The sequence below is a fragment of the Abramis brama genome, assembly GCF_963993115.1.
Source record: "Abramis brama genome assembly, chromosome: 11".
Taxonomy (NCBI): Eukaryota; Metazoa; Chordata; class Actinopteri; order Cypriniformes; family Leuciscidae; genus Abramis; species Abramis brama.
In genome coordinates, this window is record NC_139973.1 from 10,626,334 (window position 1) to 10,640,184 (window position 13,851).

The following is a 13,851-nucleotide window of genomic DNA, read 5'->3' on the forward strand; positions in this document are numbered from 1 at the left end:
GTTCCAGTAATATTTTCCATATGTGCACATTTATTATAAGAACTATTCGCTTTGGAAACACCCGCTTGCCCAATAGCCTACATATTTTTTTCAGACTCGCGCAAAACAATTAGATCTTCTCTAGGCGAAATGCCCGTTCAACTGAAACTTCAGTACAGGACTCGATGTGACGTTAGACAGTTACTGTGATTTATTTTTCCTAGAAGAGATTTCTGATACTATGATGAAGCGAGTGGGATTTATTGTTGTCATTCTACTGCTGTGCACCATCACCAGCTGGGGTAAGTGCGAGCTTGCCAAAATTAAGAAAAGCAGCAAAATAATTATTTAAAAATTCTCAGAGTTTTGAACGTATTTCAGGATTAGGGAGTAAACAGAAATGTCTGCTGCTCTGCCAGAACTTTCAGTAGCAATAAGTGGTTGCAGAATGTTGATCCCAATTAGTAGCCTAACATACCGCTCTAAAAAATATATATCTATTAATGCACACGGACCTTAATCTACTCAGGGTGATATCACTATAAATTTAGGATAATGCGTTATTAAATTAGCGTGCGAGGTACCGATATTATTGTGTCAATCAATAATAAATTAATAAATCCTCTAAGTTTTAAGTTATTTAAGCCTAAGTAATGACATAATTTAATATTGTTTAACAAAAGTTTCATATTTCCAAATAAATAGATTATGAGCCACAAATAAATTGCAAATGTCATTGTATTTTTTTTGTGAATGTTTAATTAATGTGAATCTCTTACAATCTATGTATTTGGAAATATGAATTCTAATACTAATCATGACGGACTTTGTGGTTACTGAGACGTTAATTGAAAACACTGTGAAAGCTATTCTATTTGCAGTAGGCTATGCAACAACAACAAAAGTCTCCCCTCACCAGAATATTGAAAAATATTCCCCCTTACTGATTTAACTGCAACACCTTTTAATGTAAGCTGCTCCTTTTGCTGCATTCTTTGGTATTTAAAATCTTAAGATGGTTTCCATCTTGAAATGAAATGTTCTGTAAGTGTATGCCTGTATACCTGCATTCAGGTAAGAAGATGCGCTGGTGTACAGTATCAGAGCCGGAGCAGAGAAAGTGTGCAGATCTGGCTAAAGCACTGGTAGCTGTCCTTCCACCTGCAGCGGTCACAGCCTTCGCACGTCTCTCGTGTGTGAAAGCTTATGGGACTGCTGACTGCATTAATAAGATACGGGTGGGTGACGTATGATAATGCATAAGCTCAAATCTATTTTAATTGGAAAAAAATCAACCCCTGAGACATTAAAGTAGATGGTTTACATTCTGCCACTATCTTTTATCAGGATAATAAAGCTGACCTAGTGACTCTGGATGCTGGAGAGGTGTACTCTGCAGTAAAACAGTTCGGTCTCACGGTAGTCGCAAAGGAAATCTACAGAGATGGTATGCAAAATCCTAATGTAGATTCATAGGCATCACACTCTGCTAGCACTAACATGTAAACATCTTCCTTTTCCACTTTGTCTCCTCCATCTGCTAGGTGGCTGTATTCTTGCTGTTGCGGTGGTGAGGAACAATAGTTCTTTTAATATGCGCTCTTTGAAGGGCAGTAGGAGCTGTCATAGTGGAGCTCGCTGGACTGCAGGTTGGAGTCTCCCTTTGGGACATCTCCTTTCTCGAAACCTCCTGCCCTGGGGAGAGGATGAGCCCCTCAGTCAGGGTAAGACAACCGCGAATCATAAGTTGTATATAAGCAGTGCTATTGTTGACTAAATTTAAAACTATTACAGAATATTCATTATTGTTAATCAAAATAAAATAATATATACACTCACCAGCCACTTTATAGGGACACCTTGCTAGTACTGGGTTGGACCCCCTTTTGCCTTCAGAACTGTCTTAATTCTTTGTGGCATAGAATCAACAAGGTTCTGAAAACATTCCACAGAGATTTTGGTCCATATTGACATCATCCACCAAGTCCCAAAGGTGCTCTATTGGATTGAGATCTAGTGACTGTGGAGGCCATTTGAGTAAAGGCCATTTGGAGGCCAAATTTGTGACATGGCACTTTGTCCTGCTGGAAGTTGCCGTCAGAAGATGGGTATGCTGTGGTCATAAAGGGACGGACATGGTCAGCAACAATACTTAAGTAGGCTGTGACATAAACAATGCTCAGTTGGTTCTAAGAAAATATCCCCCACACCATTACACCTCCAGCACCAACCTGAACCTTTGATACAAGACAGAATGGATCCATGCTTTGATGTTGTTTACTCCTAATTCTGAGCCTACCATTTGAATGTTGCCGCAGAAATGAGAATCTCACTCAAACCAGGCAACGTTTTTCCAGTCTTCTGTTGTCCAATTTTGGTGATCCTGTGCAAACTGTAGCCTCAGTTTCATGTTCTTAGCTGACAGGAGTGGCACCCGGTGTGGTCTTCTGCTGCTGTATCCCAACTACATCAAGGTTCGATGTGTTGTGTGTTTAGGGATGCTCTTCTGCAGACCACAGGTGTAACGAGTGGTTGTTTGAGTTACTGTTGCCTTTCTAGCTCAAACCAGTCTGGTTCTCCTCTGACCTTTGACATCATCAAGGCATTTTCACCCACAGAACTGCCGCTCACTGTACATTTTCTCTTTCTCTCTGACCATTCTCTATAAACCCTAGAGATAGTTGTGTGTGAAAATCGTAGATTAGCAGTTTCTGAAATACTTAGACCAGCTCATCTGGCACTTACAACCATGCCACGTTGAAGTGAAGTGACATGTAAAGGCCAAGTATGATAATTTGTCCTCTGCATTTAATCTATCCAAGTTAGTGCAGTAGTGGGAAGCCATTTTTGCTGTGGCGCAGAGGGAGTGATTGGGGGTTAGGTGCCTTGCTCAAGGGAACCTCAGTCGTTTCCTGCTGGTATTGAGAATCGAACCCACAACATTGGGGTTACCAGTCTGACTCTATAACCATTAGCCCACGACACCCCAAAGTTACTTAAATCACCTTTCTTTTCCATTCTAATGCCCAGTTTGAACTTCAATCATCTTGACCATGTCTACATGCATTGAGTTGCTGCCTTGTGATTGGCTGATTGGATATTTGTGTTAATGGACAGTTGAACAAGTGTACTTAACAAAGTGGCCGGTGAGTGTAAATATTACATGAAAACCTTAAACATCAAAATCGAATATGTTAGAATATAAATAACACCGTATATAACAGTCTCTAAAGGATCAATCCAGAAAATTCTGATTAAATGGATTAAGTTTTAAGTTATTTCCCAGATTTTTGTTGTTGTTGGTATATTTCCAGTCACTCGGTAATTTGGTCATAACCTAGGGAGTATTCCGTCATGTTCTCCCAAACCAAACAAAGTCTTCAAAAATATGTATGATTGTGTCGAGTTCCCAGTGCTCATATTTTGACTGTTTTGTCAGCGGTTAGCGCTTTCTTCAATGCCAGCTGTGTGCCTGGAGCAACTACAATGGCAGCCAGCCTTTGTTCCTTGTGCCAAGGTCAAAGGTCATACATACGTCAGAAAAATTTCCATTGTGAGACATCTCACAGTGAACCATTCTACCACAACCACGGAGCACTCAGGTTAAAATAATCCTATTTACGTCTGTATCAGTGAGTCACTGCCAAGTTACCTTTAGGATCTTATAGTCCAACTGTTTTTCTTTCAGATGTTTGCAGTCACGGGCAGGAGATGTTGCCTTTGTGGATCACACAGCTCTGGACAGCATAGATGGTTAACACAATGAACTCTTACACAACTTTTTATTTTAACAAATTGTAGGCCTACATTCATGGTGTAACATTTTTGTTTATATGGGTACACTAGACTAGTGATTAAATCCTATATGATGAAGACCTCTCTTTCTTGTTTCTATTTGATCACTTTACTCAACAGAAAGTGAGAAAGATGAGTTCAGACTGCTGTGTACAGATGGTACTCATGCTCCGCTCAGCAGTTTTAAAAGGTGTAACCTTGGACGAGGCCCTGGAGCGGGTGTGGTCACAAGAATGAACACGCGTAAAATTGCCCGGAAGTTCTTGGTCGCTGCCCAGGTATGCTTTGTGTTGAAGGCTAAAACTGACACATAAAAATGGTCTGATCCGACCATCCTGTACTGTAAAGTTTTAATAACAAACCAGAAATGTCTCAATCTCTTTTTATTTATTTGCTGAGCAAAGAGGGTGTCCAGACTCGGTCCTGGAGGGCAACTGTCCTGCAGAGTTTAGCTCCAACTTGCTGGAAGTTTCAAGTATGCCTCTTAAGACCTTGATTAGCTGGTTCAGGTGTGTTTAATTGGGGTTGGAGCTAAACTTTGCAGGACAGTGGCCCTCCAGGAGCAGGATTGGACACCCCTGGCAAAGAGATGCAAAGTGTAATGTATATGCAGGACACATAATGGTAAAATTAAGTAAGTTCAGTAACTACAAACTCAAACCTGACACAAACCCAGAGTCTTGTAGTACATGGAAAAACTGATCTTAAATGGGTACAAAATGAAAATTCTGTTATCATTTACTCATCCTCATGTCATTCCAAACATGTATGCAATATAAAAGAAGATACTTAAATGTGATTGTCCCAGTGAGTTAATTTTTGAATGAACTATCCCTTTAATAGATTGATGGTCCTGCCGGTGTCAAGTTGACCTCAGGTTCCTGGCGATGTTCCATAATAATGTTATTATTATCTTGGCTGATAGGATTTCAATATCTTATGAGAGAGAAAAAATCTTTGCTTCTTGGTTTTCTTTTGAAGATGTCGTTTGGTTGGAGGGGAAGGGAGCGTCAGCGCTTCCAGCTGTTTGAATCAGCAACCTATGGTTGCAGTGACCTTCTCTTCAAAGATGTGACTGAGAAATTATTAGTTCTGATGGAAGACAAGGATATGAGCCAGGTTCTTGGACTGGACTATGTGGCCTTGCTCAAAGGCCTTGGACATGAAGGTGAAAGATTGCTTCCCCTCTGTACCATATAATCTTGGAAATGATAAGCTTAGACTTTAATTTGTGCATGTGTGTGGTTAGGTAGCTCGCTGGAGGACAGTGTGGTGAGGTGGTGCTGTATCAGTCATGCTGAGCAGAAGAAATGCGAGCAGTGGGCTCTTAACATAAAATCCGATCCTCTGGTGTGTGTAAAAGCCTCATCTATGAGTGACTGCATTGAGAAGATCAAGGTCTAGTAAGACAATTTTTCAGCAGTTGTGATTTATGTTTAAACAAACATCATTTTATTTATATTCATTTATTTTAGGTACAAAATATTGCAGGATACAGTTTCATCACCAAAAATATTTATGGCCTGTACATTTTCTGAGTTTACCCCTCATTTACAGATATATGTAAATGTGGTTCTGTAAGTGATTTTCAGTGTTATTTTACTAGTATTATTATAATAGTATATATTTTGATTTTCATTTCATTTAAGTTTTATTCTTTTTGCATTTTTCATTTTATATATTTCTATTTAGCTTTAAAAACAATATTTCAGTTTTAGTTATTTTAGTACTTCTACTCAAACCTATTTTATTTCAGGTTATTTTATTTATTTGCCAAGGCAACATTTCCTAATTTCATTAGTTTTTCATCTAACATTTATATTTTATTTTATTTCACATTTAATTCAATTAAAGATTTTTTTAAATAGTTTTAGTGTTCGATATATATACCAACATTGGCGATTGTCTCAGTATCAGTGCCTAAAACAGAATCATTTGTTCATTTTCACAGAGGGATGAGGTGGATGCTGTTTCTCTGGATGCCACTCATGCTTTCATAGCTGGGAAATGCGGCCTTGTCCCTGTGGTGACTGAATATTATGGTATGTAAAACATCCAGAGTCATACTCACTCATGTCTTCAAGTTTATCTCACCCTGATTTGTTTTTCTCTTTGTTGGTTCATTTGAAATTTAGGAGAGAAATGTGAGATTTCTGAAGGAGCAGGTGGCCATTTTGAAAGTGATGGTAATAAGAAATAAAACAAGCTTAACATAAATGATACATCCCTATTATTATGTCTTTACAACATATATTTGTCTCTTCAGAATTACCATCAGTGTATGGTGTGGCAGTTGTTCGTCGGACAAGCCGGAGTTTATATTTTGGAAGCCTGGGCGGTAGACGGTCTTGCCACGGTCACATGTACAGCCCTGCTGGCTGGGTTTTACCTGTAAGACACATGCTTAGCACAGAGCACAACAGCAGCGCCCCATGTGACCCGAATAATGGTACTGCATTTTCCTTTCTATTGCATGGTATCTTTATCAAACTGTTCAAATATAATATTTTAGTTAGTTACATTTAAAGAGGACATATTATGCCCTTTTACAAAGTCTTTTGATTTTTGGGGTCTTGTACTTGAATGTACAAAAAACACATTTATTATTATTTTCCACATGTTTTATATTGTTGCAGCACTTCTCTTCCCAGACTTTCAGTAACGCTGTTTAGTTCCTGTCTCTGTGAAGCACCTCTTTCTGAAAGAGCAATGTGCTCTGATTGGCCAGCTGGATCAGTGCCCTGAGCAGTAATTATTTAAATTAGGAACACTGTGGTGTGTACTTTCCTGGAAGAAATCTCAAGACTACAATCTAGTCATTTCAGGGAGTTCAGAAACAGTGCTCACTGATACAGAGAATAACTCCCGTCGGAGAGGACTTTGTGCTCAAATAGCAACATTACACACTAAAAAAGTTGAAAATGTAAAAAAGCGTCCTATTTAATGTTACTCTCTGTTTTCAGTGTATGCTGAGGTGTTTTGGAAAGGTTGTTTGCCAGGAGGTCAAGGCAATCTATGTAAGGTGTGTATGGGTGGGACTGAAGAAGCTGCCACCAAACGGTGTGCTGACAACCATAATGAGCGTTACTATGGCAATATGGGTGCATTAAGGTGAGGAACAGTTCCAATAAAATCGTGTACAGGAAAATATGTCTGATCACCCATTGCTAGTGTTTTATAGTGCAACCATACAGCTTTGCAGGCTTCAAAATGTATTTTGCTCCAGATGCTTGGTTGGAGACTCCAGTGGGAAGAGTTTTGGAGATGTGGCCTTTATGGAACACCACAATCTGGAGAGCAACATTGAACGTAAGATGTACACAATGAGAAATGTCATCGGGATGAATCTCATTGATGATAATGTGTGATATGTTTGATGGACAGGTCTAAACACCAGTGGCTGGGCTGAGGGTTGGCTCCCTTTGGACTTTGAGCTGCTTTGCAGCGATGGCAGTCGGGCTCCTCTGACAGAATGGAAGACCTGTAACTTAGGGGCAGTCCCTCCAAATATTGTTATGACACGTCCTGTTCTTACAGCTCGCATTTATGACCTCTTAATGAAGTCGCAGGTCTGCACACTGAAATTATAATCATCTGATTGATTTGGGAGTCTTTTAGAATCCGAATACTGATGCGTTTTTGCGCTATAGGAAACCATAGCAGCTCGTCCAGATACTGGGTTCCACCTGTTTGAGTCTCAACAGTATGGAGAGAGTGACCTGCTCTTTAAAGATGCCACAAAGTGCCTCGTTCACACAAGTCACGTGGACTATCGCACCATTCTGGGAGACGAGTTCTATTCACAGGCTGAAGGCATCTTTAACTGCACTCACTCAAGTAAGAATAAAAAAACAAAACATTATTATTTTATGCATTGTATACCAATTATTTGTTTGCATTTATAATATTACAATCACTGGATTTTTAAAAGAGTTTGATTTTATAAAAATGCGCATAGGTAAAATGTATTTTATTTCAATAATTATTCATGGATATTTTAATTGCACTTTAATTTTTTTTAAACATTTTTTACAGAAATCTTACAGTTCTGCAATCAAGATGTGTGCAGCATATTCTAAACAACCAAATGAAATGGCATTTATGACAATGTTAAAAAGAAGCATGGGTCATATATGATTTCTTGTGTATCATTCCTGACATACAATAAAATACTCTTTGAAGATATATTTTATATCTGTGAGTGCATTACTAGAGTTTATCAATTTCATCAAAGAACACATATGGAGATATTTCAGCGTGCCAAAAAGCGAGGACGTTCACTAAACCACATTTACCATCATGCACTTGCGTAACAACACGGAAGTTCTTTTTTGACGACCGCTGCAGCTACTGTACTAATGTTTACGAAATAGAAGACTTTTGGTGCTGAGGATTTTATTAATACAGGTACGTTATTAAATTAAATTAGTTGTACATCTGAAATATGTGTTAAAAATATAGATTCGCACGTGGCATAATGTCATTCCATGTTTATTATTGTCCTAGCTTACTTGACATTTAAATCAAGTTATACAACGAGTTGGTCACATACATTCCACCTACTTTTTCAAGTTTTACTCCAAACAAACAGCCTGAAGACGTAACAAAACTGTGATTTAACTGATTTGGCTATTTTAATCGTTACGTTAATAACGTAATAATTGACTTTATAGTCGAAAACCATTGAATATAATGAACAATATGTCCAGAAATGTTATAATGATCAATTAATTCCATACACTTTTAAGGCCGTGCACTTTTGAGTTTCATAGTCAACTATTAGGCTACTGTTAATTTACAGACCAATCTTTGCTCCAGTAATGGAAGCATGCATATTATTTTTAAATTATATGTAATTTTTAAAGCATATATATTCAAATTTATTCATTAATTATGCACAACGTAATTAGTACATATTCTATATTTCAGACCATAACATTTAATGGTAAAATTGATTGAATGGTTGACAAACTATTGTGCAGAATATTGTGTTGTTGATAAAGAGTTGTTTGTTTTTATCTGCGGTTGTATGAACAGGTCTGTAGATGCTGTTGCCATGGAGATCCCTGCCTCCACATGTGGCAATGGGAAGATGTGCTTCTACAATACAAGCTAGTGTACAACGATTTGTTCCTGCCAGTGGCTCAATTGACTCCCGTGCTTTGGAACAACTCCAGGCCTTTGTGTCACAGGCTTCGCGGCTGTTTGTAATTAGCGGTGCCGGACTGTCCACTGAATCTGGAATTCCAGACTATAGATCAGAGGGTGTGGGACTGTATGCACGGACTGACAGGCGGCCTATGCAGCACTCAGAGTTTGTGCGCAGTGCAAAATCGAGGCAGCGATACTGGGCACGGAACTACATGGGGTGGCCGCAGTTCTCTTCGCACCAGCCTAATTCAGCACATTTAGCATTACGGGACTGGGAGGAAAAGGGAAAACTGCACTGGCTTGTCACTCAGAATGTAGATGCCTTACACTTAAAGGCTGGACAACAGAGACTTACTGAACTTCATGGATCTACACACAGGTAACTAGATCTACACAAAGGTCTACACACAAACAGTCAAGTCACCTTTATTTCTCTAACGGTTTATACAAAGCAGATTGATTCAAAGCAGCTTCACAGTAATAAAAACAGAATCAGTGATGCAAACTTCCATCAAATATTAGACTACTTCAAATTCTGCTGTAAAGCAGCTATAAAATAAAATGTTATTCAGCTCAATAAATATATTGATAATGTTTTATTTATAAAGCACCTTTCCCAGGCTGAAGGTAATACAGGCATAATGTGATGTTGTATATGTTGAATAGTATTGGACCAAGAACGGAACCCTGAGGAACACCTTGAGTGAGAGGAGAAATGGAAGATTTGAAGTTGTGAATAGAAATAAATAATTGTCAGTTAGTGAGATATTATGATGTAAACCATGAAAGAGGTTCATCTTTAAAAATTCATCAATTATGAAACCAATTAAATTTCAGCTGTAAAGCATCTCTGCAGAAAACAATAGTGTTATAATCCAGCTCAATTTAGTTAAAGTTTTTTTTATACTTTTTTGACACGCTTAAAGTCAGCATAAAACAATAGCATGAAATAAACAAAAACAGTTGCAATAGTCTATTGTGACGTATATCCGAGTGAAACGCCTTTTCAAACAAGAAAAAATGTAGGGTGGGACTTGATTTTTTCCATCAGGAATTGATTGAATTGTTGTCGTTTTCTATTGCTACAATCTCATGTGAGTGACAGGTTGATCCTGAAACCTTTAAAAAAGAAAATAATAATAATAATAATTTTTGGATTTCATGGTGACTTTAATGATCATTGATTACAGTGTTAAAAGGGATGTAGAGTTTGAGGAAAAAAGCTATATGTTCTTGCAAATTTATGTTTCGCCTAGGGTTGTATGTTTGGACTGCGGCCAACTGACTCCACGTGCCGAGCTTCAGAAGCGTTTTGTAGCTCTGAACCCTGGCTGGGAAGCAAGTGCAGGTGCTGTGGCCCCAGATGGAGATGTGTTTCTGGAGGATGAGCAGGTGTTGAACTTCAGAGTACCTGCATGTGATGCCTGTGGCGGTGTACTCAAACCTGAGGTGACCTTCTTTGGTGATGTAGTGAACCGGACTACAGTTCACTTTGTGTATAACAAGCTGGCTGAGTCTGATGCAGTGCTTGTGGCTGGATCTTCTCTTCAGGTGAGTAATGTTTCATCAATATCAAAAACATTTACTATGCACCCAGAACAGGGTTACTCATTCCTACTCACTAGAGTGAAACCCCCAGGATTATAATAGTAAACTAAAACTATAAAAATGTACAAATATAAAATATTTGTAAAATATCAGCTTGTTGCAAAGGTAACATTTCTCACAATTTAATTTAACTTGATTTACTAAAATAACTAAAATTTAAGTAAAAAATAATAAACTGGCATATTAATATACAGACATATTAAAAATAAAAAAATATAAAAATAATAAAAATGACAAAAATGGGGTCACTGAACCACCCCATGCACTTACACACACACACACACACACACACTAAAAAAAATCCTTATTTGTCTTTGCATTTTACCTCTTCTCTAGCTTCCTTCCTAATCTAGTTGTCCAATAAACTTTACATTGTATATTAAAAATATTGTTGGCTAAACTGCTTGACAAGTTGATTTTGTTCCTCTTTTGAGAGTTGCTTTGGATCTGCTAAATGCATAAATGACAAAAACACGCAACTAAAAAAAAATTACTAAAACTTTCAAATAAAATTAAAATGGAAACTATATAAATGAAAGCTAATTCAAAATGTTAATAAAAAACTATAATAGTATCTCAATGATACTAAAATAACAATGATCCCCACTACTAGTTCCAAACCTACTCCAGTGCACCTTGTTCTAATTTTCAAATAAACAAATTACAAAGTTCTTAAGTAGTTGGTTCAGGTGTGTTTGACAAGAGTTTGACCTAGTTAATGAGTATCCCTGACCTATAGATAAGACAAATACTTTTCTCTTCCTTGACTTTTGGGAAAGTGGAAGTATCTTGTTTCCTTTTTCAGGTTTTTTCTGGGTACCGCTTTCTACTCGCCGCTAGTGAAAGAAAACTTCCAATAGCGATGGTGAATATAGGACCTACAAGAGCTGATCATCTCACTGACATCAGGGTGAGTGCTCGTTGTGGAGAAGTGCTGCCAGCCATTCAACTCAACTGAGAAACGGACTCTTCCTTGAAGCTCTTCTGAACCTCAACACTCCATCCACAGCTCATCACAAGATTACTGGAACATAGTTTTGGTTTGGTTCTAGGCTGCTTGCATAATACAACAGATCTCTACCTCAAATTACTAAATTTAACATATTCACACATTCTTGGTTAGTTAGCTAGAGTTTAAAGTGCAATACAGAATAAAGCATCGGTACAAATGAGTTGTTTAAATGATATCTTTAAAATGATAAAGTGGGTTTATAGGGACATCTGCATTTCCCATATAGAATGCACTCTCTGAAAAGTTACCCAGCTCCTCAAGAATCAATGTGGGAAACATTAATGGTAATGATGACATTCTAAATAAGCTATATGGATACAACGTTTTGTTTTTATTTAATAATGGTAGTTTTGTTAAATATATTAATCACTATTATTTATATATTTTGATTATATAAATGAATATAAGTGAATGTATCAGGATGTTTTTAAAATGTTAATCATTTGTTTTGCCTGACAATAAACCTCAAATCAAACCAATTGTATTATAGCACTTTTCACAAAACACATTTCAAAACGATAATGTGAAGGTTTATAATATCTTAATATCTTCATGCCTATCGTCACATTTTGCAGATTAAAGCTGTGCAATAATATAGTTTACATTTTATGATGATATAAGCAATCAAGCAGTTGAGAATTGGTATAGTAGTGTATATATAGTATACTGATAAAGTTGGAATTTGAAAAGGACATTTATTTATTTTTACTAGTTTAGTACCTGTATCCAATTGTACTCAACCAAGGGTCTGAAGCCCACATAATAAAAAAAAAAAAAAAAAAGAAAGGGTGAAAAAAACCCCACTATGGCCCGGTTTCACATACAGGGCTTAGACTGAGCCAGGATTAGGCCTTAGTTCAGTTAGGGTATTTAAGTAGCTTTTATAAACTTTTTTTAAAAACATTAAACTGATATTTTTTAGTTTGTTTTTTATTAAAAACAGAAATACAAATCAGCTCCATAGAAAACTATATATATTGTTTTGAACAAATGGCTTTGGAGTCAAAAAGGTTGAGATCCACTGCCTTATTTTATTGTTACCAACACAATGCACACATTATTATATGTTGTTTGGTACGAAATCCACGAAAACAGAAATGATACTGAAAATATGCGGTACATGGAAAAAGAAATTAAATGAATAAAACATGAATGTAATGTTTCTGATAAAATACATATTTATAATTGTAACTGACAAAATAACAATAATAAAAAGAAACAAATCAGGTTTATTCAAAGGGTCACAGAGGGCAAAGTGACGGCATCCCTAGAAAAGCAGAGATCAGTCAGAACTGTCTGTTTGTTAAATCTCTCTCTCAAATGCTCCGTCCACCGTTGCACATGACTTTGTACTTCTGACCACAGCTCCTCAGGAACACTAAATGAATAAAGACAACAGCGATGATTTATGTCATGTATTTGCCATGTGATCCAAACAGTGCACACCACCAGTGGTGTCATACAAAGACAGTTCCCAAATTCCTTAGTTTGGTCAAACCAGTAGGAAGCTGGATAACCTAACAGGATTCCAAAGAGAGTACACAAGTTCCAGTCACTATACAACTCCTCTCCCATCAGAATCACAGAGGAGTCTATCTCATTCATGAAGATTCCTGAAAGACTTTTGATCATATCCTCAGTTCTCTTTTCCAAGCCAGCCAAGACAGGTTGCTTTCTTGAGGGACATACGTCAATCAGAAGGAGACTTTTGCTTTTGAGCAGTTCATCCAGGTGGGACTGAACACTGGCAGGGTTCAAAATGAATGTGTTGTCATCAATGGACAGTATCCGTAGTGAATTGGTTACAACTCCAGACTCCTGCAGTGAACTGAGGTACAGGTGAAGCTGTTCTGGAGATGCTGCATTACTGTCGTACAACAGCGCAGGTTTGACTCCCAGATCCACAGCCATTATTTGAACGGTAACGTCAAGACATGTAGACGGAGATAAACGTTTCTTACGAGGACACAATAACTTCTGTGCGGCCGAAATTAGCATTTCTCTGGCAACCATTGCGCCCCTTTCTATGGACACATAATTAAAAAAAAATATATTTGTTGACAGCAGGACACACAAAATTGTTCAGCACTTAATTAAAGAAGGCTCACATTCAAGCATTTGGTCAGGTCCATAGTAGAGGTGTTGTTGAAAGACACATTTTTATCGACTCGGTGTTAACGAATCGAGTAAATGGTTCATTGAATTGTTCATAACACAAAATATTCATGTTGCATACTGTCAGTGTAACCTGCAAAAAAGAGCACTGAACGAATATTTTTTGTTGAAGGTGATTCAAAAGATTCGAA

The 13,851-nt window shown here is 37.5% G+C and overlaps 3 protein-coding genes across 3 annotated transcripts; 2 read left to right on the plus strand and 1 right to left on the minus strand.

The window, feature by feature from the left end:
• Positions 1–32: 32 nt before the first annotated feature.
• sxph (saxiphilin) lies at positions 33–7,959 on the plus strand. The gene is made up of 17 exons (XM_084129177.1): positions 33–281; positions 1,054–1,217; positions 1,327–1,426; positions 1,524–1,703; positions 3,419–3,581; positions 3,668–3,732; positions 3,895–4,052; positions 4,756–4,942; positions 5,024–5,172; positions 5,726–5,816; positions 5,910–5,960; positions 6,041–6,223; positions 6,738–6,885; positions 7,001–7,083; positions 7,159–7,343; positions 7,425–7,611; positions 7,810–7,959. The coding sequence occupies exons 1-17, from the start codon at positions 221–223 to the stop codon at positions 7,851–7,853; spliced, it is 2,199 nt and encodes a 732-aa protein (XP_083985303.1). The 5' UTR covers positions 33–220; the 3' UTR covers positions 7,854–7,959.
• A 114-nt stretch (positions 7,960–8,073) lies between these two features.
• sirt4 (sirtuin 4) lies at positions 8,074–12,299 on the plus strand. The gene is made up of 4 exons (XM_084129200.1): positions 8,074–8,181; positions 8,812–9,304; positions 10,182–10,476; positions 11,339–12,299. The coding sequence occupies exons 2-4, from the start codon at positions 8,820–8,822 to the stop codon at positions 11,489–11,491; spliced, it is 933 nt and encodes a 310-aa protein (XP_083985326.1). The 5' UTR covers positions 8,074–8,181; positions 8,812–8,819; the 3' UTR covers positions 11,492–12,299.
• Positions 12,300–12,556: 257 nt separating this feature from the next.
• On the minus strand, positions 12,557–13,780 carry cUnh1orf74 (chromosome Un C1orf74 homolog). The gene is made up of 2 exons (XM_084129201.1): positions 13,654–13,780; positions 12,557–13,569 (listed from the first exon to the last, which is right to left on the minus strand). The coding sequence occupies exon 2, from the start codon at positions 13,556–13,558 to the stop codon at positions 12,779–12,781; it is 780 nt and encodes a 259-aa protein (XP_083985327.1). The 5' UTR covers positions 13,559–13,569; positions 13,654–13,780; the 3' UTR covers positions 12,557–12,778.
• Positions 13,781–13,851: the final 71 nt, after the last annotated feature.

What these genes read in the sequence shown, in the direction of transcription:
- cUnh1orf74 (XM_084129201.1), bottom strand. Translation starts at nt 13,558, where the DNA reads ATGGTTGCCAGAGAAATGCTAATTTCGGCCGCACAGAAGTTATTGTGT.
- sxph (XM_084129177.1), top strand. Translation starts at nt 221, where the DNA reads ATGATGAAGCGAGTGGGATTTATTGTTGTCATTCTACTGCTGTGCACC. An exon ending in AAAGGAAATCTACAGAGATG is followed by an intron (nt 1,427 to 1,523) that starts GTATGCAAAATC and finishes TCCATCTGCTAG; the next exon opens with GTGGCTGTATTCTTGCTGTT. An exon ending in GGATGAGCCCCTCAGTCAGG is followed by an intron (nt 1,704 to 3,418) that starts GTAAGACAACCG and finishes CTGTTTTGTCAG; the next exon opens with CGGTTAGCGCTTTCTTCAAT.
- sirt4 (XM_084129200.1), top strand. Translation starts at nt 8,820, where the DNA reads ATGCTGTTGCCATGGAGATCCCTGCCTCCACATGTGGCAATGGGAAGA. An exon ending in CTTCATGGATCTACACACAG is followed by an intron (nt 9,305 to 10,181) that starts GTAACTAGATCT and finishes TGTTTCGCCTAG; the next exon opens with GGTTGTATGTTTGGACTGCG. An exon ending in TGGCTGGATCTTCTCTTCAG is followed by an intron (nt 10,477 to 11,338) that starts GTGAGTAATGTT and finishes TTCCTTTTTCAG; the next exon opens with GTTTTTTCTGGGTACCGCTT.